At 42.0% G+C, this 27,215-nt stretch overlaps 1 protein-coding gene across 1 annotated transcript; it reads right to left on the reverse strand.

The window, feature by feature from the left end:
• Window positions 1–93: 93 nt before the first annotated feature.
• Window positions 94–25,599, reverse strand: csgalnact1a (chondroitin sulfate N-acetylgalactosaminyltransferase 1a). The gene is given in 12 exon segments (XM_034546649.1): window positions 94–1,879; window positions 1,881–1,936; window positions 1,939–1,965; window positions 2,994–3,005; window positions 3,008–3,056; window positions 3,058–3,075; window positions 3,436–3,530; window positions 4,205–4,383; window positions 10,419–10,520; window positions 12,382–12,598; window positions 15,332–16,589; window positions 25,477–25,599. Coding segments are annotated over 11 exon segments (1,761 nt in total). The 5' UTR covers window positions 16,128–16,589; window positions 25,477–25,599; the 3' UTR covers window positions 94–1,669.
• Window positions 25,600–27,215: the final 1,616 nt, after the last annotated feature.

Genomic DNA, 27,215 nt, shown 5'->3' on the forward strand with positions numbered 1-27,215 from the left:
ACACATTTAAACTTCCTCTAAAATGTTTATCTTATATTCTACCTTAAAGCTGGATACAACTTGATAACAACAGCAGGTGGCGTCAAAAGCATATTCAATGCACAAATATGTTTTATTCAACTCTTCAACATGAAATGAAAAAATAAACTTGAAACTTACACTTCAAAAGCATTCAATGTATTTTTAAAAAAAAGGAATGTTTCATAGGCAAACAATGAAAACACAATATATAAAGTGCCTCTTTCACATCTTTGGTTGGTCCACCAAATAGACAGCTCCTTTTGATTGAAGTGCTGGAGCCAGATTTATGGGAGACTGTATTAAATCTAATATAAGTAACCATTGAGGCAGTTATATCTCTAAATCTACAACGTCTCCAGTTTCTGTGACTGCTCAGTAATACATGTAATGTAATTTGATTGACAGAAACAAAAATATTAAAATCAATAAGTCTCATTCTGACTTATTAAGTCATCGTCAATGTCCGGAAAGTGAGCAGTATTACTGCCAGTCAGTAATCCTGATCCTAATTATAAATGAGTTATGTGACAAAAAACACAAATTAGTCTTCTTATTCTTTAAATTATAGATTTGAAAAATTTATTTATCTTTAGTTATATTTTGGGCATAGTTACATACATCTCATATTGAGAACGAATATCCATCTCGAGATAGATCCTAGCACGTTTGTCTTTGACTCGGCACCATTTATTATAGAGTTGAATGGTCACATAATACTGTCCATGCAGCAATTGCATCAGAAATAATAAACTATGGAATAACAAACATAAATAAAGGAAAGAATAATTTATAAAAAATAATATGTTTTGGCCATTCCAGGCTTTAAAAAGAGTCCTTCATTGTTCATGCACTGACATGTTTCACTTTCAGTCCACTAGGTGGCTCTGTTTCACTACACATAAAAACATGTATGTTTCATTTTCGCTGGCCAGTCTGAACAGGTAGAGTTCAGGTTTAATTCACAGAAGGCACGCGACCCAGAGTCTTTTCTTTCTAAAAAGGCCTTCCTGCAGTTAAAGAGGAAAATACAAAATGGACATTACATTTCATGCTGACGTTTCAGACAGGAGACTCTGTTGATTAATGTCCACCTCCAGTTCCTCAAGTCAGTTTGAATTCATCTTAATGTGATGTTGTCCTTTCCAGAGCAACAGAGTGCCCCGAGTCCTTGAAAAGTAAAAAAAGTATTTTCATTTTTTCATGAAAGGAATAGTTTGACATTTTGGGTTATTTGAGAAGATTGATACCGCTCTTGTATTTGTATGCTAAAGAGACAGTTAGCTTAGCTTAGCACAAAGACAGGAAACAGAGGGGGACACAATTGCCTCAAAGAAAACAAAAATATTTGCAGTGACTTTTTCCACCAAGAAATTGTCCTACATGCATTTTTACATTTGCTTTTTCTACAGATTAGAGATATAACGTAGGCTGCTTTTTTTTCACCTTCTTTATGCTAAGCTAAGCTAATCCATCCGCTGGTTCCAGGTCTACATTTAGACAGAAGAGTGTTATCAGTCTGACTCTTTGTTTTCTAAAAATGTTTGACATATTCCTTCAAAAATCGGATTGTAGTTCAGTTGGATTCCTCCGAGTCACTTCCACGGATTGCAGTCATTGCGGTGATTATAATTCCACCATCTTGAAGTGCTCACGACTTCTTTGGGTTTGAGTTCTGCTGTTGTTTCTGTTTGCGGAGGTGAGCTTCAATCTCGTGCCTGAAGAAGAGCATCCCCAGCTGGCCGTGCGAGGCCTCGTTCATGGCCTTGGACTGCATGCACATGCGGTACTGGTCTGGAGGGAGCTCGTCGGCGCACTGCTTCTCGTGCCACAGGTGGAACAAGCCTCGTGACGGCGCTCGCCACCACCAGGAGGTTGCTATGGAGGTACTTCCTGTACAGGTGGACATCTTCGCCCCCCAGCCTTTGATGTCGATGTCAAAACCTCCTGGAGACACGGAGCAGAAGGGGAACGTTACATTATAGTACGTGTTGTGTTAAATGATGATCATAAACCTTTTGATGTGCAACTAATTAAGTAAATGATGTATTTAGTGCTGTCTTCACTCCCCGATAAAGGAGCGCTAATTATGATTAGAGTTTACAGGATGTGATCATAATACGTTTTCTCTCCACGCCGCCTGGTTAGTTGTTTCATGAGGGCGGCGTTGAAGACATTCTGGACCGATGTTGCAAGACAGTTCTCGGCCTGGCGTGTTTAAACCTGCATCTTTAGACGTGTGAAGTACTCTTGTCTGCTTCTGCTCACAGTTTGTGTCTCTCTGCAGATTTATTTTGATTATTCTGTCTGTCTCTGTCTAACCGTTTTACACTCGTGCTCCAGGGCTAAACAGAGATAAGCAATGCAATGTGCATTTGGCTTAGCATAAAGACCAGAAAAAACGGGAAACATTTACATATGCATTCCCTCAAAATGTCTAACTATTCCTTGGAATCAGATTGTTCTTGGACTTGGAGCTTGTTTAACATTTCAGCACAGTAAAGTGAGAGCTTTTGCACAAGCTTGTGTGGGTGTTTGGTCCTTAAACAATAAACCACTTTGAATTTCACCGTGGCCTATAATTGATGTGACTTTTGAGGGAAACTAAGTTGATGCAAATCTGTCTTGAGAGCCAATATTACTGAACTAATATACTGATGGAGAGCTCACCGGGCTGTGAGATATGCTAATGAATGCTGCTGCTGCTGCTTCTCAGAGTGGTTTCATGCAGAGTAATATAATAAAAAACCTCCTCCCAGTTAAAAAAAAAAGTAATGTAATATTGAACCACTTGTGTTATGAAATTTTTCATATCCATTACGCCATGGCGCCATTAACACAAGCAGCGAGCCGTATAAGAAGCCAATTTCCTATCCTGCGTTATGTAACGCCTCTGCACAGATAATCAGCCCTGTTTATGAACTCCTGCATCGCTACGAGGTTGTGATCGGCACGACTGCGGTGCAAATATTTACCTATGTTGATGAGTCGGACCTGTATTGGCAGGTCATGCCGAAACCAAAATCCCTCCAGAAACCCCGTGTCTTTCTTGATCACCTGCAGAGAAAGAAAAGTGCAAGTTTTAGAGAGCTTCTGAACAGAAATATCTCACCGCCACACACACACCACACACACACACACACACACACAACACACACACCACACACACACACACACACACACACACACACACACACACACACACACACACACACACACACACACAAGGCACACCAACAGGAGCCTGCCTCTGTGGATTTGTAGCAGCTGGAGAGGGGAAACATTTCGAAACCTCCCAGCCATGAAGCACAGCACTGAATATGATATTTTCCACAAGTGGCTAGCAGAGTGTTAGAAAAAGAAAAGGTAGATGTGTGTGTGTGTGTGTGTGTGTGTGTGTGTGTGTGTGTGTGTTACCAGCTGTTGCTCCACGGCGGGGATGTGGTCCTGACTTCCGTAGATCAGAGTGGGGTTGTACTGGCTGAACAACACCGGGTAGAACACCTTTTTACCTGAAACGGAGCGAGACGGAGGCGTCAGACAACGAGGCTGAGATTTGATGTGGTTGATCATTTGGAATGATCCAAATAGATTCATGACTACTTAAATAGCCAATTACATCTGGCAAGAATGAATCCCTGAGTTGTACAGATTATCTAAATAGAGATACCTACAATTCAACTTTTCATCAAATAAATTGTGAATTCAACATATCTACATTTAAATTAGTTGAAAGTCAAGCTTAAGATATATTGTAGTTTTGTAGTTTTGAATAGATATATTCCAATTCAAGACATCTATATTTAGGCCCATTTAAAGATATCTTCATTATCTTTTTGGGGATATCTGAAACTGGAGTTACACCCAGAAATTACAATAGAAATATTTCAATTTTAGTTCAATTCCTTTTTAGATATAGATTTTGAGTTATGGATATCCTGAAATGTTTTTTTTGTGGAAGTCGCTTTTACATAAAAAGGTTTATTTGACTATCCCTAATAACATTTTACAAATCTACAAATACATATGGACTAGTCACAATTACAATGGGACTAGTCAGAATCATAATTCAAGGCATCTGCAAACACAGTGTAATTAGAGATCTCATTAAAGGCATACAGAGGATATCTTTAATGTTAATCCTTACAATCTTTTATATGTGTAAAGGGGTAAAAGTATGTCTAACCGGGCTGCGTGTTGAGTCGACAGGTGTTGAGGAAGTCAGCGGTGAAGTAGATGTCCACGTCGCAGAAGAAGAGCAGCACGTTGCCTCCCTTCCAGGCTCGGGCCCCGACGTCGAGACCCCGACCCCGAGAAAACTCCTCGTCCAGCTGCAGCAGAGTGAAGTTCTTAAAATGAACCTCCCTGCAGAGAGAGACATTTGCCAGTTAATTTATTTTGTAATATGCACCAACTAAGTTATATAAATGAAATGATGTGGACTTTAAGCTGGCTCCTGCATTTGTACCAAATCCTGAGGCTTAGTCTTGTGCCAAAATCTGGTTTAAATATCTTTATTGTTTCAGTTGATGTGTATACTCCTAAATAAATATGTGTTGACTCAAATTACCACAAACTAGAACATTAGGCCGGATAGTTATTAAGAATAGGAGTAGAGGGCCAAAATAATGAAGCTGCCATATACACTGGGCCTACTGAGTACACCCAGTGGGAGGAGCCTGAGGGTCAATAGAGGCCCACAGTACAATTAAGCCCCTGGATTCCTTTATGAGTTAATATGGCGCTGGTAATCCTTGGCTTTCCGGCTTCTCTGCCTTTTCGTCTTTTTCATCCAAATATTAAAACATAATGACCTCATGAAGTTCACATCAACCTTTCGGTGGACTGGCTTCATTTCACTCCCGAATATGTTCCTCGTTCCCAACTCCTACTCTTTTCTTCAGGATTCGGATCATGATGTACAAAAAAAAGAACCAACAACTTAAACTCAAACCGAAAATAAATTGCAACGGGCAACAAACGCTCCCTCCATCACTGGCTTGAAGATTTCTAAGGATATGAAGAGGGTAAAAGAAAAGAAAGCAGCTGGAAATCCAGATGTACACAGCTGTGGCTTTCTTTCCCCCCTAAACCATAACAATTCACACTGCTAGTGACTAATCCGTTACTCATGCATGGCCAACATGCAAAGGACTCACTTCGAGATTGAAGATTCTCGGGAAAAAACGGTTCAAACGTCTTGTGCTCGAAGCAGAACAAACAGGATTTAACCGCCTTCTGCATTCATGAGATGTCGGGTGACATAACCCATGAGGAGAGAGAGCAGGTAGACAACATACACTTTGTTACAGGAAGCCAGGATGACCAGAGGAAACGTGGTCTGGTTGTTGTTGCCGGAGGCAGCTTGAATCACGCTTCCCACATTTCCATTTGACTGCTATGTGTGTGAGTGTGGTTGTCTGTGTGACTACTTTGCATATTGATCATGTGCCATGTAAACGCCTTGTCTCTTACTGCTTTAATATATATATATATATATATATATATATATATATATATATATATATATATATATATATATATATATATATATATATATATATAATGAAACCTTTTAATCCTGGTCAGACCAGAGAAACATCAATATGACGCCACTCGTGAGCGCCTTGTTTTTAACTCAAATATCTTGAAACAATAGCAAGATCTATGTACCTGTCAATATGTCTTTATTGGCTGTCCGTCAACAAGTCTGCAGTCTCTTCCCCACGTCTTTCTGAATCCAACAGAGTTTGATCTGTTTCACAGTCTGAGTACCAGGAGAGGCTGAGAGGCTGCCCCCCCCCCCCCCCCCCCCCCCCCCATGCTGGCAATAAACTGTCAACAGATGGCGGAGTTTACAATAGCTGTGTTTGTCTGTGACAATGTTGATGCAATAGCTACATTCACATGTCGGTTCAGTCTCAACTTTAACAGGGCGGGAAGCTCATTTGTCAGAGATGAAAAGGGGCGTGTCTCAGTGGCATGAATATATTGCTTTTCTTTTTTTGTGTGAGTATATTTAGATTTGATGTTGTTTTGTTATGTCCTCCCTTGTTTGTAATCAACAGTTTGACATTTTAGGGAATACTATTTCATTTTCCCTTTAATTAGCTTAGATTGCGAAGATTGATACCACATTATATCTTAAAGAACAAAACAAAAAGTCTAAATTACTATTTAAGTTTTAGCTGGGGGTTCTCTGCTTGTCTATGCATGGAAATGCACGTATTAATAAGTGAGCTTTCGAGGTGATGGTATGCAATTGTGTTAACTTTGCTGATTTCAGTCTACACAAACTAACCTAACCAGCTGCTTTCTGGTTATATTTCCAGACATGAGAGAGATGTCATTTATCTAGCAAAAAAGACAATAAGTCTTTTAAAGACGGGGAACGCAAGCAAACATGTAGCATGTGCAAAGGTATAAATAGAAATGTGCCCGCCAGCTAAAGTTATATTTACATCTTGTTTTTCTTTATGAATTTAACAAAGAAGATACTAAATAATGTAAATTGTGGTGTGGAATACTGATATTCTTTAGGTGAAAATGTAATTCTATCTTTCCCTGTGTGTCTCTAAAATATAAAAACAAGAATATGACCACGGGCAATACTATTCTGTGCCAAGCAAAAAAAACAAAAAAAAAATCCTGGAACATCCTTGTTTTCTAAATTACTTTTTATATTATGCCCTCTTCCCTCACAGGCATCAGCGCCCTTATAATAGCCTGAAATAGTCCAATTTGTTTACTGTGGGTGTGATGGTGGGTACCGAGGACGAGATAAACTGTTGAAATTGTGTCAGAGCGAGAAGCCTGTTAAGAGCTGTCATGTTGTGTCTCAGCCAGCAGTCCTTATCCTGTTAGTTCTGCTGAGGACAAGAAGGGTGAATCTGGGCCTCTGTGTAACCATTTGTGTGTGTTTGCTTGTGTGTGGTTAAAACTCGAGGACGGACCGCCGACACGGTGCTTACTGAATGTGAACGACCTCTATATCCGTGGCTATGTCCAGGCTTCTTGTCAAGGCATTCTCGCTTTTTAACTGTTACTATTGGCCATTTTTAGTCCAGGCAAGAGATCTCAACAACTATTTGATGGATTGGCACCAATGTTAGTCAAACATGTGTGTTCCCAAGAGGATAGCTCCTATAGACTTTGGTAATCCCCCTAACTTGGAGTCACCAGCTGGTCAACGTTTTCATTTATCCAGTGAAAATTTATCCGGCACAGATTGGCTCAAAAGTTTGTAAACACATTCTTTTTCCCCCCAGAGGATATACTCTAATGACTCTGGTGATTCTCTGACCTTTCTCTTTATAGCACCACCATCAAGTAGGTCTGTGGTTTTGGGTGAAATATCACAACTACTAAGAAGAAGAAGAAGAAGAAGAAGCCTTTTCTTTACAGTGAACTGGGGAATCAGCAGTCCGTGGGTGTAATGAAGAAGTAAGTGCGAGCTATAAAAAATGTAGACATGATGGGATCACTCTCAGGCTCAGCCCTCAGGCCAGACTGGCAATTTGTGCAGATTCTCTTGAAAATGAATATTGGACAGCCTTTAAACTTCCTATATGATCTGTTGATCGCCTCCTGCTGGACATTTGTTGTCCTCTCGCTTCCGTAGAGCTGTCGTACGGTTCGTTGACCCGTCAGTGAACCGGAAGAAAGGCCACGACAACGTGAAAGGCGTGGCACGAGTTGAGGTAGAGGTTGCAGCCGAATGAGAGACAGAACGATCTCATTCTCCGGCTTCTTTGTCTGATCCGTCTCTTTCATCTCGACGTACTACTTTGATATCTTTGTCGATGCTCTTTTTCCCCATTCGTTGGGAAAATCTGACTTTTCTGACTTTTCTCCCATCTTATCTCGCACACTCCTCTGACTTCCTTTCTCCCTGCTCGTCCGCGTCCGACACACACACACACACACACAGTACTTATTCATACATATCAACTGGTATCTCTTGAAAAACAGATCACTCATTCTTCTCCTGCTGTTACACCCAAGCCTCCCTCCCTCGTTTTCCATCCGCTCTTCCTTTTTATCTAACTTTGCTCTCGATCATTATTCTTGAGCATGTAAGGCTCAGAAAACGTACACTTCCCCAGACGGGGGAAAGGCTTTGAAGTGTGGATGTGTAAGCAATATACTGGAAAGTTCAGCAGCTGATCCATATCTATTTTGAATGATATCCAGGGTGTCTGCTTGGAGACTGATGTTTGTATTTTCTGGTGCTTTTCTATCTCCTATATTCTGCTGTTTTGGCTTTTGTTACAGTAAAGCTGCTTTTGATTTATACTCCCAAACAATTAGCACTTATACGATAAAAACCCACACATGCTGTATTGTCGTTTAATCCCAGAGGAGGGGTTGGTATGGGCTAGAAAGATCCGGGACAATTTATATCTTGTTAGACTTAAGTAGTTCACATTGGCTGGTGATAGTCGTATAAATGCTCTTTTGAAAGGATTTAAGCGGCGAAGTGTGACGGCATGCGGTTTAGAAAATACTAAATAAAATAGCTCGAGGTTGTTTCGGAGGGGAGATGCTAATCAAACCAATTTCTAGAGGTGAATTATATTTTTTAGGAAGGGCAGCGCAGAATCAGATCAGCCACTAATGATGCCATCACTGCTGGGAAAAGATATTGACTGTGAGTGAAGTGTGTGTGTGTGTGTGTGGTTGTGTGTGTTGTTGTGTGTGTTGTTGTTGTTGCACTTGAACTGCATCTCTGTGGAAACCAATTCACGTTTTAGACCTTCATCGTGAGGAGGTTTTGTTTGAGTTAAGAGCTGAATGATTTACTTATTTGATATTATTTGCATCTATATGCTGTACTTTGTGTTTATTAAACTAAAACGGTGAACATTATACCTGCTAAACATCAGCCTGTTAGCATTGTTATTGTGAGTATGTTAGCATGCTGTGGTTAGCATTACCACAAAGCACTGCTGGGCCCAAGGGCTGTGTTAAGTTAAATAATAACTAGTTTGTGCATTGGGTTCTCTGACACTTTATAGACTGAGCAATCAAGTCTTTCATACAAAAAAGTAGGTTAGATAACTTGGTTAAGAACATAATACTCAGTTGCAGCCCAATTGCACACATGCATGCTCTGCGCGCCTATATGCAGTTTTGTATTTATACCTGTGTGTGTACTGCATATATAGAGGCGTGTTTGTGTTTCTGGGTCCAAGATAATGGAACCACAGGTATTTATTTTTCCAATGATGACTCCCATTCATTTGAGCCACAGACTGAAAGCCAGATAAAATGAAAGTAGGAGTAGGAGTTGATTACAGGTCCTGATTCGCATCCAGATAAGCAGCGGCATTTCTGATGAATGCATTGTTCGGCCGTGGGAGGAATACACAAAGCCTCACAGAGTTCAAGGCAGAACCACAACTGACTGTACCTCCACTTACTTCCACACTAAAATCCGCAATATTTCACATTTCTGTGTTTCTGTGTCCTTCTTTCCTCCTTTTTGGATTTGGCCACGTGCTTCACTTCAAGTATATTTAACGCAGCTTTTTTCATCTTTTCTTCAATATAAAACTAGTGGCTGCAATGTTACTTCTCTTGCACAAAATGCTTGCACGTTTATATACACAAAGTGTAATTCCTATGCAGTGCATAGTCTCCATACATTTTCTCTTTGTCATGATATTGCATATCATCTGTCTGCTATGATTCAGACGTGTGTTGATAGAGAGAAAGACTGAAACTCGGTTAAGACAGAATAAATACCCCCACCCCCCCCTCCCTCAGCGACAGCAGCAGGCAGAGACACAGAGGCATAAAGAGACGCTGTGTGACACCAGACAGTCCGACTGCATCGAGGCCGCACAAAAACCTTCGAGGCTGGGAAAATCGACAAGCATCACCATAGTAACCCCCTCTGGGTAAACTAAGGCCACAGTGGATCTGACTGCTGATCTGACTGCTGATCAGCCAGCAGCGATTGTCTCCAGGGGTGTGAGTGTCGAGAGGTCCATGTGAGAGGTTTAGCACGAGTCAGGGATGATCACAGGCATGTTGTAATTTATCTGTGTTGGCTGGTGGCTCTCAGCTCGGCAGCGTGGGAGCCGCGCTGCTCCATTATTCATCAGACAGATGACTGGCCGTGGCAGGACGCCGAGCCAGGAGGTGTGTGTGTGTGTGTGTGTGTGTGTGTGTGTGTGTGTGTGTGTGTGTGTGTGTGTGTGTGTGTGTGTGTGTGCGCGCATGTCATGAAAGAGAGAGAGAAGAAAAGAGGTTTCTGGTGTGGAACTATTTTTTACAGCGTCTCTGCTTCTGAGAGCACACCTTCAGTGTTTATTTTATTACATAAATTGCCTTCCATATTGTGTGTTTGGCCGCCTGTCACACAAAGCTCTGATGTTGGCTGTGTTCAGACCCACCTGGATGTGTTCTCCAGAGTGCTGCGGACTTCGCTCATCTGTTCCTTCCCAAAATACACCACGGTCAGATGGACCCGGCCGTCCTGACGCACACAGACTTCCCTGTAGGTACACACACACACACGCACGCACGCACACACACACACACACACACACACACACACACACACACACACACACACACACACACACACACACACAAACAGGAAGGGACATTATAGATGAAAGCCTTCTCAAACTCAGCAGGAAGCACTGTGAATATATGAGGGTTTGTAAAAAGAAGGCCTTGGTTTAGAGGTTTTATTCTTTCAAGTGCTGAAATTATTAGTCCAACAACAACTGAGATAATGTTGAGTATTTTTCGAGTAGGTTTCAGCCTCTAAAATATGATAATTTACTACCTTTTCTCCGTTTTATATCTGTATAAATTAGATCGCTCAACAACACATGCATTAAAAACACAAATTAATGATAAAATAAGAAACAATGTAATTGCAAATGGCAACAATCTTCATTCTCATAATCCTGTCTCTACTCACTCTCACAGTGCGCCCGGGAGAGAGTGCGTGAGTAAAAGAGAGACCAGGTGGGAGATGCCTGCGGGCACTTTGATGGAGAAATGTCAAACATATCACGCACATGCTGAAGATAATTCACCTCCACTCCCACATCACACACACACACACATTTGACAGAGTTTTTCCCAGAAGCACATGGGGAAAGAATGTCTCATAAAACACAACTAGACACCTAAAAATGACTAAATATGTGCAAAGGATATCGAGAAGTCATGAATAATAAAATGTTCATTGACACTATAGATGTTGTGTTAAATCCTTTCTCTATACGTTTAATTGATTTTTCTTTTCTGGGATCTGATGAGGTATTGTTCATTTTGTTTCGCTGAAACCGCAAAGTAGATATTTATTTCATAATGAATCCGGAGCAATATTGCCCTCTAAACTCCAGAGTCGACAAATGTCAGCAGTTTGTTTGTTTTTGCATGAATTCACATTTTATCTCTATAATCTGCACTTTGGAAATATATCACAGTGCATTATAAATGCTGGTATGTTCCAGACTCAGTGTGAATAAAGAGTATTTGATATATATTTAGTCACCTTTATCACCTCCTAAACACAAACACACACACACATACACGACTGCTCCCAGTGCACCTTTAATATGGATGAGGGTAAAGTGTTTGCTCAGCGACTCGCCGAGTCTTTCAAGTAAGTACACTTCTTCCCATGCCGTATATCAACTGCTGCAGGTCGGCCCAGGGGTGCATTATAATGGGCTGCAACAGTGCTGCTAAGCAGGATTTACCATGTAAAAAGAGCCGTGATAAGCAGCAGCAGCTGTCCAATAACTCACAGGCATTAAGAAAGATTGTTTCCAACTGATGGTGACGGACTGCGGAGCGGAGAGGCCAGCAGGCTTAGCTGTGAGCTGATGATGCTTTTCTTTTCTTTTTTTCAATTACAGCAGTTATTTATTCATATTTATATATTGGAAAAGTTTTTTTCTTTTTCCAAAATCCAGCCTGGGTCTATTTGTGATATAATGTGGTTTATTTGAGATGCTTATTTGCTCTATGCATTAAAATGTGAAATTACATTTCCTTTGGTGAAATCTGGGCTGGGATATGAGAGGGCATCTTTATTCATACGCTTGTCTGAATCAATACGGTTTGTTTACATTCTAATTATGCCGACCAGCGGCAAAATAAATTAACTGATAACACTGCATGTGCAGTCCCAAAATATTAATTACATATTCCTTTCCTTTTCCCCAATTAAAATGTAAAACTGGAATAGAAGCTGAGTTTGCACAGTATCACATTTATCTGAGTTTCCGTCCTGAATAATTCATTGCGGGGCTTCTGTTTATGCCTTATTGGTTGTGTGACTTTGATAAGAAAATCTAAATTCTGAGAGGAGGTTCAATCATCGAGTCCCACCTGAAGTTGTGCATGAAATGTTTGAACTTGTCTGTGCGCCTGGACAGCGGCACGATGATGTTGATGGGGATGTTGGCCGTGTTCACCCTCTCGTTTTTCACCCTCATCAGCGGTCCAAAGGGGCGGAAGAGGACCAGGCGTCTGAATTCAGTACTTGACTCCCCTCTGAAGGTCAGCTCGTACAGGGTGCCTTTGTCCTTCTCTGTTCGGGTGACACCTGATGGGCGAGAGACATAAGACACAAACTCATGACCAAAGGACCTTAAATAACAACAATATTAGTGCCATGTTTTCCATATATTTAGTATGCAAGCCTGTTTAAAATAATAATCTAATTCTATTTAGCGTGGTGTCAAACTTCTCATCTAACTCCCGGCAAGAAATTGTATTTCACAAAAATTGTTAACTATTCCTTTAAATCTTGCAGCTGTAAACAAACAACCGCTATAACTTGACCTTCTAGTAACTTTGAGGAAAACAAAGACCATGTGTGTTAACATTAACCTACGTACCAAAATGTAAGTGTAACTCAGAAGAATAACAGCGTGACTTGGTTTTTGTTTCACACAGTGAGTCCGATGTTAGTTTCTGTGCATGAAGGTTCTCTTGAGTTTTTCTTCGTTGCAGTGATTTTGTTCATCTTGTTTTCAACAGGGTGCGGCTTTCATTTAAATCCCTGGAGAATTGCTGTGTTTACGCGTGACTTGGTTTTTGTTTCACACAGTGAGTCCGATGTTAGTTTCTGTGCATGAAGGTTCTCTTGAGTTTTTCTTCGTTGCAGTGATTTTGTTCATCTTGTTTTCAACAGGGTGCGGCTTTCATTTAAATCCCTGGAGAATTGCTGTGTTTACGCCAAGGATCACGTTGTCCCTTGTTTTGTTTTTTTAAGATCTAATCTTAAAAGACATCATTTATAGCATCAGCAGACCCGCCACAGGAGGAGCCAATGTCCATGCACTCTGCTGCAGTTTGGCAAAGAGCCATAACTGCACATACACATGTAACATTCACACATACAACACACACACAGACACACACAGACACAGACACAGACACAGACACACACAGACACAGACACAGACACAGACACAGACACACACAGACACAGACACACACAGACACAGACACAGACACAGACACGCACACACACAGACACAGACACAGACACAGACACAGACACACACACACACACACACACACACACACACACAGACACAGACACAGACACAGACACAGACACACACACACACAGACACAGACACAGACACAGACACACACACAGACACAGACACAGACACACACACACACACAGACACACACACACACACACACACACACAGACACAGACACAGACACAGACACAGACACACACACACACACACACAGACACACACACACACAGACACAGACACAGACACAGGCACACACACACACAGACACAGACACAGACACACACACACAGACACACACACACACACACACACACACACACACACACACACACACACACACACACACACAGACAGACACAGACACAGACACACACACACACACAGTGGGAGAGAGGCTATTCTGGTCATCCAGACCAATCTTTTTGTTGCGGGCCTTACGTCAGCTTGTTCCTCCAGAGAGAAGTTGTTTTTCAATTACTCTGCTATTAAAAGCATTATTACTTGCGAATGGATCTATTGAGGTCTGTGTGGGGAAGGGGGGGGGGTAGCTAATAGAGTGAGAAGTGAGACCTGAGCGAAAAGAAACAGACAGGGAGAGAGAGGAAGACAACTAATTACTGGAAAGAAACATCAAAGAGAGCTGGGGATGTCAGGAAAAGAGCAGATAGGCAGATAGATATAAAACAGAGAAAAGCAAGTCAGAAGAAGAGAAGAGAAAGATGTCTGTGTGCAACGACAACAACTTGGATTAAGGCCTTCCTGTCTGTTAAATTAGCCAACTTCCTGTGATGGGAAACGATAAGCAGTCATTTTGTAAATAGGCTGAGCAATTTAGACTGAATGCCTTCCCTTCCTGCCTCTGTCCTTCTGCCCAACTGCACTTTCGGTCCCTTTCTAAGGACAGAACTCAGTGGCTGGCAAGTTCATTTTGCATACCTCCTCTATTTGTGTACAGTTTCAGCTCACTAGACTGCCAATGCAGCCCCGAAGGCTCCCTGAAGATGCTTTTGTCAGTGCGGCCAGCTCGACTGGCTCGGGTTGGATGAATCGCTGCTTGTTCAAGATCTGCCTAAAATCAATGCCTGAGTCCATTTAATGAGCATTAAGAGCAAAGATTAGGAGCAGGAGCAAGCTATTTCATTAAAAGCTAGCTGCACACTCCAGCTGTTTTGTGGAGGCTGTTTACACACAAATGTATACACGTCTATAAAAATCACTGTCCCATAAACACACTTACAACAACCAGGACCACACACCAGCTCCATACAGTGACTAATGGCTCATTTGCTACGAGCCAGGTGTAATAAATTACTTTCATGTCGGACTCATTGGTTTTCTCAGAGAGGTTGTGGTGACATATTGATATAATTTCCAAGGCAGACAGAGTGAGTTTGCCGTTAACACACTTATATATGAGGTAGACAGTCCAACATCAACATCCACATTTTCCAAACATGTACTCTGATTGGCCAAGGCATTTTGTGATGGTTATACCTTTGGGCAACAAAATCACTTTGTTTAAGATAAGTGAAAGATCGTGGTTTCCGTTAAATGTAAATAAACACTTGTCTCGTGCTAAAAGGGTTTTAAACCAGACCGCTATCTTTCTCTAACCTCAACCAAGTGAGACCATTGCCTAAACATAACCATACAAAATATAGAATAAAGCTGTAATAAGTTTATATTGTGTTGCAAAAGATTCCCTTCATATCATATGTTTTGTTGCAACACAGATGCACATAGACATAACGTCCTGAAGACATTTGATGTGTTCTCACCTTCTATGAAGTCGGACGGTGCGTACACTTTGCTTGTTTGAGTGTCTTCTGCTGCACTCCTGCTGTCTTGCTGGGACGACGGCGTGTTGAGGCTGTGCAGGGCCATCTCCAGCACCTCCCCCAGCGCCTCTCTCTTGTCCTTCCTCACAGGCTTCTCCTCGGGGTGACGCGTCAGCCCCATCTCCAGCTGGTACACCCTCTGCAGGGTGAAACTCTCAAAGGGCACCACTGCGTACTCGCTGGGCAATCGAGTTCCGGCGGTGACTTCGGCCTTCGACAGCTGGCTCCACAGGAACTCCTGGAGGTCGGCCTGCTGGCTCTTGGCTCCCTGGGCCTCCCCGAGACCACCTCCCTGTGACCCAGTTTCCTGTCCTCCCGCTGGGCCCCCGGTGGCTCTCTTCAGACTCTCCTGCACTCCTTTCAGCTGCTGGCTACGCTCCTGCAAGGCATCTTTCAGCTGAGCTATCTGCTTCTTCAAGGAGGAGATGTGGAGGTGGTGCTGCTCCTCGCGCTCTTGGAGGAGCACCTGATAAGATTGAACACCGGTGGGGCCACCGCTTCGGGCTCCTCCTGTCCCAACGGCTCCCGCTCCAATCCCCGGCCCCGTGCCCCCGAGGCTAGGGTGGTTGGGTCCAGCACGGGGGAGAGCATGGCTCAGCGGAGGGTCGTCAGAGTGCGGCGGACTGCAGGTCATCACATAGAGGAGCGACAGGGAGCAGCAAAGGAGCACCAGCACGCCTCCAACACGGGAGACCCAGGCTAGCAGGCCACGCCGCAACATCGCTGCATGAAGCATCAAAACTCACTCCTCTGAGTTAAACACACACACACACACACAGAAGTATCATGTAACCTCACACACTCCAGCCACGATGATAAGAGTCCATTTGTGATTATGTTCCATCACCCAGCTACTTATCAGTATGACGTCATTTCATCTGAATTAGGTCATTGCCCCGCCACTGCCTGAGATTGTAACTTGTTTGGACATTGGCCAAGTCAACGTATGAGAAAAATCCCTTTCTCCCTTTCCGTCGGTCCAATTAGCTCCATGGACCGCGAGAAGACTCACATTGTTACATCATCTATCATATGTGAGTCATATGTGAGTCATCTGTTCGCTGACTCCCTCAGTCACACCATAATGTCCATTTCACGGCGGCCCGGATGAAGCAGCGTGACGGATGGAGCAAAAATGCTACGTTTCACGAGAAAGCAAATCCTCCGTGGAGAGCCGTGGTTTCCTCATGTCGTTTTCCTGACAGAGAATAGAAAAGGAGATAGGTTTAACATCTTGATCTCCAGCAAACTGCATCGCATTAACATTAAAAGTCAGAAACACGCCAGGCCACGCTGACATGTTACTTTTGGATGGAAAAAAAGGGCTTAACTGCCTTGGCCAAACTAAGCATTACTTCAGGACTGCAGCTCCTGGAAAACAATGTTGCCACCGACGTTTGAGAATATGAAACAGAGTGCAAGGATGTGTGCTTGGAAGTGAACAGATGACGTTATTGTGGGTGTGTTCAGTGGATACAGAGGAAAGAAGCTGGGACACACATATATATACAGGTATATACCTGCAGGAAATATACAGTGGGTGACTTTATCATGCCATACAGCTAGCTATTTATTCATTTATGTAACTTTGTATTTAAACCGCATTTGTTTTTGCGTCAGACCGAGTCATGCTAAGCTAAGCTAACCATCTCCTGTAGCCCTAATGGACTGACATGAGAATGGAACAAACCTTCTAATCTAACTCTCGGCTAAAAAGTGAAGAAGTGTATTTCCCAAAATGTCAAACTACTTTAAATATATGACTACAGCCAGTTGCATGTTAGCATAGCTTAGCATAAAGACTGGAAACTGGGGTAAGCAGCTAGCATGGCTCTGTCCGAAGGGAACAAAATACACAGTCACATCTAAATCTCACTATGACCAGTTCTGTTACCTTTGGACGGAGCCATGCTGGCTGCTTACCCCTGTTTTCAGTCTCTATGCTCAGCTAAGCAAACCTTTTCCTGGCTCCATTTAGTGTAGAGACGTGAGAGTGGAATCAATCTCTTCTTCTACCTCTCGGTCAGAAACCAAACAATAATTCCCAAATGTTTGATTATTCCTTTTAGGGAATAGGAAAAAAAATATATAAAATAATAAAATATATATCTAGATCACATTTCTAATTTACAGAATTAAGTTTTCCTTTCTTTTGCTTTTGTCTTAGGCCTCGAAAAAATCCTTAATCCGAGATGGAAAGAGTTTTTAAGGGCCAAAAATGTGATCATGATCTCATCATTAACAAACCCCAAATATAAGAAGGTAGACGCTGTCTTACATCCTAGACCAGTACCGAAAAGGTGAATGACATTAAGTGTATTTGGATGTGGGATTGGAGTCATACTGAGTATATATATATATATATATATATATATATATATATATGTATTTGTGGGACGGCGTTTCAGTGTTTGAGTTACAGTACATATCTGTAAATGTATCTGTGTGTATCAGCCTCGGTCTCTCTTGACTCCCCACACAGTCGGCTCTTTGACAGGGCGCCCCAAAGCCGAGCCTAATGAAAGGATTAGTATGTGGCAGGAGTGAATACTGGACTGTGCTCTAACAGACGGCTGAATCAGGGAGGCAGGGCGTCTCTCTGGCAGGACCTCCACTGCCGACTTTGGAAATGTTTGAGGAGAGGGTGCTCGTGGAAAAGTGGGTGAGCAAAAGTTGCAGAGCAAAATATGGCTACAGAGATGGAGGATCATCCTCCTCCTTTCAATTGCAGGAAATCCTTCATGATGTCACTATATAAGTACTTAAATATGGCATCACGTTAATGGGGTGGTGGCAGTTTAACCACGTTCTCTGGTTGGCTCACAGGCAGCTCGTTAGTCTCGTATCCAAGCTGGGATCATTAGAATAATGACATCACTTCTCCCAGATGACTTTGATTTCCTGAGTTAATGACTTACTGTGAGAAGCTACACTTTGGCACTGATGCCATTAACCGCAAGCCATTGATGCTAAGCTAACTGTCTCCTGGTTCATATTTAGCGTACTGATATTGACCAAAATAACAAATAATTCCTTGAAATGATTAAAGTTCTATTAAATATGCTGAAGTCATACATGAATCGTGACACTTGAACAACAAATATGCATGTCTGTATTTTACCATATTATACATTAGGTCTTGTGACGTTGCTGAGACGTGTCACTCATAGAAACAAACGCCAAATGCATCACAAACACAAATCCCTGTTGTAAAGAGAAAGATTCATCACTGAAAATGTGGCTGGGGTGATTTATGAGTAGAGAGTCCCAGTCAAACCACTGAGTCTCACCGGGAATGAATGAGTTGATTCAGTGCTGGTTATTTGACTCCCCGTAGGGACATACATATGGTAGCAGCACAGGAACACTGGCAGCTGAATAATCATGTTTGATTTTATTGGTGCATCGATGTCGAAACAGTCATTTCCTGCTTTGTGTTACCGTACTGGTGCTCGTGTGTTTATCTTTAAGTACTTACTGAAAGAACACATGCTTGACGTGTGATATTTAATTTACACGTTGTGTAAAACTATTTTATCATGAAGGATTCAGGAATACACAAAAAAGAAATGCTATAAATTTCCATTCAACTAAACTTGTTTATTAGCCATGCTAGCGTTGCTCTATGGGGGTCGGGCGGTTCAGTATTTTTGGATTGCGATATCTCGATAGCTATTGGACATTTTGTACACATATTCATGGTTCCCTGGTGATGAACCTCAATTACTTTGGGGATGCCGTGACTTTTTTCCTGTAGCGCCACCAGGAGGCAGAATGTTTCACTTACACAGTTAAATATCTCGACATCTAATTGCTGAATTGGCACATTTTTGAACAGACATTATAGTTTCCTAGAACCTGTATCTTTTTGAATTTGGCAATGGATTTTATTTTTACAGAATTTCAGTCATAACTTTACCTTTTAACTAACACTTTATTAATTAACACTTTATGACTAAATACTTGCAAAACTATTGGCATTCCCATCAGCCTCAGCTGTACTTTGTTTAGTACTAAGAAGCAAGTGTTAGCACGCTAAACGCTAAACAAAGGTGGTGAACATTATACCCGCTAAACATCAGCATGATTCTCTTTGTGAGCATGCCAGCATGCTAATGTTAGCATGCAGCTACAGCCTCGGCTGTACTGTTAGTCTGCTTACCATTGTGAAGCAGTTTCCAAGTGACAGTTTTCCACTTGAGTTACAGTTTATTTCTGTCTTATCTGAATATTACACAGAAAACTTTGTTGACGAGAAATTATTTCCAGTAAACTCAAACTGAGAGGAAATGAGATAAATCGAATGAGTAACTTTGCAATTTACCACAACATCCTGCCTGACTCCACCCAACATTATATTATTTCAGTTTATATTTATATTCTAAGTAGCAGCACATATCAACAGAAACAAAACAAATTTGACATAAATCTTACAGTTCCCTCTTTTTGAAGCTGTGAGTTCTCTCTCTAACTTTGTGCCTGACAGGTTTCTGGTGTTTGTTTCAACCATAACTGTTTATGGGACATCATCTATCGAAGATAAGAACTGTATTTACCGAAATCCTCTTTGCATAACTAATTAATCTACGTGCAACATAAGCGCTGCCAGCTAGTTTACCAACAGACAATTTCCTCCACTTCCTGAGATGACATAACTGATGAATGTGGGTCCCCCCCCCCCCCCCCCCCCCCACCCCTGCCATATCACACATTTTATTCTCTCAGCTAGAACTGGGAACAGAGATGCAGGGACCAGAGTGGGAGAGGGTCAGAGACAGAGAGATGAAATAAATGTTCAGGCTGTCGTAAAGAAAAAGAGCGCGGCGAAAGAGAATGATTTAGTGTTTCCAAAGCAGCGCTCTGCAGCATCTGCCTCCGAAAACACTTCCTCCCCTCCTGCTGCAACTTCCAACCAATGGGGCATTTGTGTGTGTGTGTGTGTGTGTGTGTGTGTGTGTGTGTGTGTGTGTGTGTGTGTGTGTGCATCAATTAGTGTCTCTCTATGTGTATGTTCGGTTCCATTCGCAGAAGGAAAGGAGTCTTCAACAACTGTTAAATGTGCTGTTTGTCTTTGTGAAAATAAGGACAAAGGGTCTGCGGGAGAAAGAGGAACTGCAGAGGTATGCTGTCGGAAAAAAAACACAGAACGACTTCTGGTTGTCGGTCACACTCGTACAGCAGAAATCTCACTCGGGTGACAGATTATCAGTGTGTGTTTGTGCTCCTCGACATACTGCAGTCTACACGGGTCGCCTTTTAAATGTCTGAGGCATTTGAGGAGCAACCTTGTGACCCTCTCGACATGACAAATGTAGCATCTCAGGCCTGCCGTTGGATTTAAAGAGCCCATTCTCTTTGTGTATTATATTATATTGTATTATGTTTAATATGTTTAAGATATAGAGAATAATGTATGCACCCAGGCCGCCGTACAGTATATGTTCTCTTCAGAAAGAGACACACTTTTCAGACGCAATAATGGAAAGGATGCAAGTGTGTGTAAGCGTGTGTGTGTGTGTGTGTGTGTGTGTGTGTGTGTGTCTATCAGTGTGGGAGAGAAATTGCATGAAAGAGAGAAAACCACAAACCCTTCACATCATCTGCTTTAAAGGATCTCATCGGTATGTTTCCATGTTTCAGCTCTGAAAATTTGCTGACCATTTTCATATTCATCCTCAGGACATTTTTTAGGGTCTTGTTAGTATCTTTTTCCTTCTGCTCCTGGGAGCCCTTTTCTTTTCCATTAATTTCTGCAATGGCATGAAAATCTGTTCCCAGACTCGTGAAACTTTCTTGAGTTGAGTAATCCATCACAGTGAACGTCCACTCTGCATCAGGGTTTGCCAAAGTGAAATAATCTTCGCAAGGTTAATCAGTTTGAAACGGGGGCACGGCATTGATTTAGTATCACACTCGGAAGAGAAACATTAAAATAATGCAGGATTTATAGCTGTAAATAGATCGAGCAAAGCCATTTCCACTGCAAACATCCTGCCCACCTCGATCGCTGCACGGCTAACGGCTGTCAGGGCGAACGAGCCAAAAGCAAAAGTCTCCTATTCAGTGATGAACTGATGTGAGTACGATGGGTACTAGAGAAATAATTAAACCACAATACAGCCTAATCAGGCACTGTGCATCTGTCTAATGTCGTGGTGATGCTGGTAGAGACACATGATGCTGTAAATCAATGCATGGCGGGACTCTCGTTAACCCCTTGCATCCGCTATTCGTATAAATTAAGATATGACTATTAGTCCAGTCAAGTTCCAAAAACCCTCGGGCCACATTGTTTTATTTGAAGCTCCAGACACGCCAAACCAACATCAGGGAACTAATAGTCTTGGCCAGCTACCGTGTCACGTGCGTTCTGTGTAATAACTCTACCAGCAGCTGGCGGGCATGTATTTTTAATTTAAAATGGGAAACCAGAACATTGAGTACTGCGGATTTAAAAGCCGTTGTTATGGTACACGAAACAAAGCAGCAGACCACTCTCAATCATCACAGACAGAGCCACCAGAGACATACGTCTGTTTCCACAGTTCTCCTTTAAGAGTTGACCAAAGTGGATAATAATGCGACCAAAAATTAATCCACTTGATGTTTAAAATGACAGAACTAGGACGTGTTTAAAGAAACTCCTCAGAGATTTTCATATTGTACAGTAATGAATGGAAAAAATGAATGCCCAAATCAAAGTACATTCAATTTTCTTAATCACAGTGGCTTATAAAAATGATAAGCCGTTATGTAAAGGACTCAAACATGCAGAACCACCGTTCCGATATTTAAAAAAAAACGCTAAATCTGCCTCTTCTTTAAACTCGGCGTCTCCATCCAACACTCAAACATGCACACTTGCTTATGTGAGAGTGCATGGATGCATTCATCCTTTTTAAACAGCACCCTCTCCTCCCATACACATGAACCCTCTCCAAGTGATCATCACAAACAACTTGATAAAGAGCAGACGCATGCATGTTTAAACTCCACGAGTCCATCTCCCCTGTCTCCTTTCAGCCTCCGCTGGCTTGAGTATTTGTTACAGGTCGAGGACGTTAAAGCGCTTCTGTGTACGTTGGCCTCGGCGAATGTCGGGGGCTCCGTCACACTCAGCTCTGTCTGAACCTGCCCTGCAGCTAACGCGCTGAAAACATGAGGAATGTCCTCGAGGAAAGAAAACTAGGAGAGGAGAGAAAAAAACGAGTGGGGTGGAGGGAAAGGAGGCTGATGAGAGATATGCCCAGAGACTACTTGGGTAATTATTAAGTGGGTAGATCAGAAACATGGTGTGAGAGGAGAAAATGAAGAAGTCGGTATGAAGTGCGCTTGTGGGAGGAGAACGAAGGAGAGAGGAGCTGAGAAAGGTTCCTTTGATGTCTCTTGTCCCCTCAGGTGATTCTCCCCCTCATTCATTAGGGTCCGGTTTACCCCGGAACCTTCCTGTCGACGTTCCATCTGGAGGGCCCTTAAAGAAAAACACATTACACTGCGCTACTTCACTACAAGAGACCTGTGTTAACATCCACCGCCCTCCTCCTCCTCTTCCTCCTCCTCCTTCTCCCCCTCCTCCCTTCTCCCTTTCTCTGCCTTGGTCCTCAAAGTGCTCCCATTTCTTCACAGTTAGGTTAGATGGTATCAGATGAAACTTTAATGGGACCCATGGGGAAAATGGGTCAGACAGACAGACAGACAGACAGACACTACCACTTTCTGACATTTAATAGACAATGTATCAATAGTGGAAATAATATGCAGTGCTATTGTTCATGTTCATATATGTTAGATAAAGAGGATTACAATGTATTTTCTGTGAAATGTAAGAGAAAAGAGAGGGATTTTGATTTTAAGCTGAGGTGCAGTTGTATACATGTATACATGTCGGCCGATCAATAGCAAGAAGAGGAGGATAGCGGAGCAAAGCATCTGTCTCTCTCTTATCAAGAATGTGAAAATGTGCTTTGTGAGCATATAAGGACAAGTGTCAGTCATCATAAACAGTTACTCTGAATTATATTCAAAATGACCAGCGGGGGGGACACAAACATTCATTTCAGCGCCTGCAGCAGTCAAAAGAACAGATTGATCTCCAACATAAACCCATAACACAATAACAGCCCCAACCCAATTCTACAATGTGCTGTATATATACGTCCGTGCCCATGGGTGGAAATTGGTGGGCACTCCCTTGTTCAGTAAAAACAATGAAAGACCATGATACGATTCAGAGAGGGCACAGCTCATCACCTCGGTAATTATGGTGCAACATAATTAATCTTAGTTGGTATGGTAAGACACTCCCTGCGCCACATGCTGACACTGATTTTACAAGTGGCAATGTATAAAGAGCTGATAATGGAGGGGGGCAAATCAGCAAACACAAGTGAGATTTACGCAACATAAATGAATCCAGTGTGTCACACAAAACCGCTTCTGCTCTTCTCAGCCATTCACCTGCAGCACACCATCATAATTGCAATATCCTGGCCCCTGGTGCAACACGATATCCGCCACACAGACATTATTACCAAACTGAACTGTGGCATTTCTCAACTGCGGCGTGTCGCCTTTAGCTTCCGCTGTGTGCAGTTAAAATACTTTATGGCTCCCGCTGTTGATAATGTACACTGGTTCACGTGTTGATAATGTACACTGGTTCACATGTTGATAATGTACACTGGTTCACGTGTTGATAATGTACACTGGTTCACATGTTGATAATGTACACTGGTTCACATGTTGATAATGTACACTGGTTCACGTGTTGATAATGTACACATGAGGGAAACTGACACAGTCGGCCCTAGAGGCAATAAACCCTTCAGTGCCATTCATAAGCTCTCCATTCAATTTCATTGATTTTCATCCACCGGCGTTATCTAAATCGAGCGAGGCCAACTGTAATATCATCAGAGGTAATTTGTTCAATACGCTGCAGGGATGTTACATCAGCACCATTAAAAAATGTCCTGCGAGAACCCGGTTATCTGATCTGTGAAACGTGAGTAGTGCATGCACGGCCACACAAGACACACACATGAAGGACACACACACACACACACATGTATCAAGCGTCTATAATAAAAGGGGGCAACTTTATCTTCCGGGCACAGGATACGCACACATGTCATTGAGTATCACATCAATGTTCCAGTTAATCACTAATGCAGGGTAGAGGCACATACAGTGATTAAGCGGAGCATATAACAGCATGTGTGCACTCCCCAAGACTTTTCTCTTCTCTCGCTTGCTAACAAACCTCAAATCCCACATAATCTCCCGTTTCATTCTTCCAATATGAGAAAAACAACTCTGCAAGCTTGCAAACCAAATATGTCAGTGTGCTAGGTGCCTGTTAGTGAATGCACTAAGCAGGATTAGAACCATTTTCCTCCAACGAGTGTGTGTGTGTGTGTGTGTGTGTGTGTGTGTGTGTGTGTGTGTGTGTGTGTGTGTGTGCGTGTGTGTGAGAGTGAGTGTGGTGCAGAAAAGAAGCCTGCACTTTCACTGAGTGCATGTCATTTTATTATCTGGGTCTATACACAGCCGAAATCATTGTGGGCGGTTTTTATTTGTTTTTAATTCCTCTCTGCAATTTTGCATATAAGTGACCTAAAACATGACTCACAGATCAATAACCTGACTTTTTTTCTTCTTCTTTTAATTTCATTAACATTAAATATGAGGCTCTCCACTCAATGGATGAATAAAACCTGTCTCAGTGACAACAATCATGCAACTGAAACACACCAAAAATAAAATCATATGCTAGCTCACATTCAGACAATGTGTTTGCTTTCATAGTCAAAGCATGCCCATTACGTCCATTATATAAATAAAAAAACATATCACTTGATTTGATTTTGGTTATGATTGATATCAGTCTGTTCATGATTGGTCACTAAAAGTAGCTGGATATGTCCCATAAACACATCACACATAAAGTTAATATTGAGCATGGTGACGACAAACTAATCACAAGCGAACTAATTACGATGTTTGTGATCATTATTATTATTGTATTTGTCACGGCGTTGCTACATTATTCACTAATAACGTGCACTCTCACCCGGCCAACTTACCCCTCGTTGCAGCGGACCGTTACTTCATCCCGGTTCGTCTTCGTCCCGGTGCCGCTGGTCCCGTCCCTGCAGTCCTCCGCTGGTCCACAGCCGGCACATGCGGAGAGCAGGAGCGGGTGTGAGCGCTTGTACCGCCGAGTGGCGTGAAGCCCGCAGGAGAGAAGCACGCGATCACCGGAACTTGAGGGGTGCTGCCTTCAAAATAAAAATAAAGGAATCTACTGGATACAATTCTGAAACGCTCCCAAAAAAAAAATCGTATATAAACCATTATTTATCCTGATTAAGTCACACAGTTATTACGTTAAGAGGCGTATTAATGTATTTTTTGACAGTATGTTCACCGTGCTGGGTTTTTTGTTTAGTCTAATTGGTGTTATCCTAATTTTCAGAAAGAAGGCTAATGAATGTGTTTGGTTCTATAATAACTCTACAACCCACTGTACAATACTTGTCGAAATTGCCACTAACATACGTATCATGTTCAGTTGCAAATTACTAATCAATACTAAAATATAGCTTTTAAATGTGTGACTATACAGTAATTGACCAACAAAAATAATGTATTGCATTTATCCTGGAAATAAGTTAAAGGTATTGCTTGCATTTAATATTTGTTTTGACTCTGACTTGGGTCTCTAGATGAGTCCTCTCCTGGGATTATGTAAGATGGTGAACTCAACCTCCTGTTGGCTTCATGGACACAGTTTATTAAAATCATCTTTAGTGGGTGTAAGCCCGGAGGGTATCATGTGTTCGATTATGTGTGTGCATCGGTCTGTCCACAGCTCATTCCTACTGGACTGATCAGTCAATTAGGAATTGTTCCTGCTCAGATTTGCGTGCCAAAATTGGGTTTTGTATTCATTCAATCAAACTCTACAGCAGTGGTCATTGAGATTAGACGTATACCTGGCAGAGAAATGACCTCCACTGAGTTCATGCAAAAAAAAGAAAAAAAAGAAAAAGAAAAAGTTCTTTGAACTGTGATCTGACCCTTTTCTAAATGTTAGTATTGTGATCAACCTGAATAGTTGAGATAAACCACTAATCGATTTAGCAACAACTGGGCGTCTTATTCTGAAGGTTTAGAGCGGAAGTACTGCCCGTTAACGTGTTGAACTTGACGGCAGCGCTCTCTCGGTGGAGGGCCCGCCAGTCCACCCAGCTCTCCGCCTCCTCCCGCCCTGCTCTCACATAAAGACAGCCTTGTTAGTTGATTCAACATCAACACTGCTGCCTTTCATTTCTAAAGACAACAAGAAGACCGACTGACTCCAATTAATGTGAAGATCCATCCTGATCTAAACTGGGAGGTTCTCTGTCAGCTGCATGGGTCTCAATCAAGCAAAACCCACGAAGCATAAAACACTTTAATTTATTTTTATAATCTTCACGGTCTCATATGGATTTCAGTTATGATTGTGTGGGGACTCGTCATTCAATGACATTATTGTAAGGCGGGGGAGGTAAACGTTGCAATAGCTTACCAGTGTCAATAAAATAAACATAAGTACCAAAGGCCTATTTTCAGAATAATTACTATAGGCCTATCATATTACTGGGTTATAATTGAAACATTAATGTGTGCATCACTTTAATGATGGTGAAGGTAGGGTTACAATGTAAAAATAACATCTTATAATAAAACATTATAATTTATCTGTTGATTACATTTTGTATTACCAATTTGAATCTGGACAGAAGCACTTAAGCTCAGTACTTGAGTAAATGTACCA

The sequence above is a fragment of the Cyclopterus lumpus genome, chromosome 12 (genome assembly GCF_009769545.1).
Source record: "Cyclopterus lumpus isolate fCycLum1 chromosome 12, fCycLum1.pri, whole genome shotgun sequence".
Lineage (NCBI taxonomy): Eukaryota > Metazoa > Chordata > Actinopteri > Perciformes > Cyclopteridae > Cyclopterus > Cyclopterus lumpus.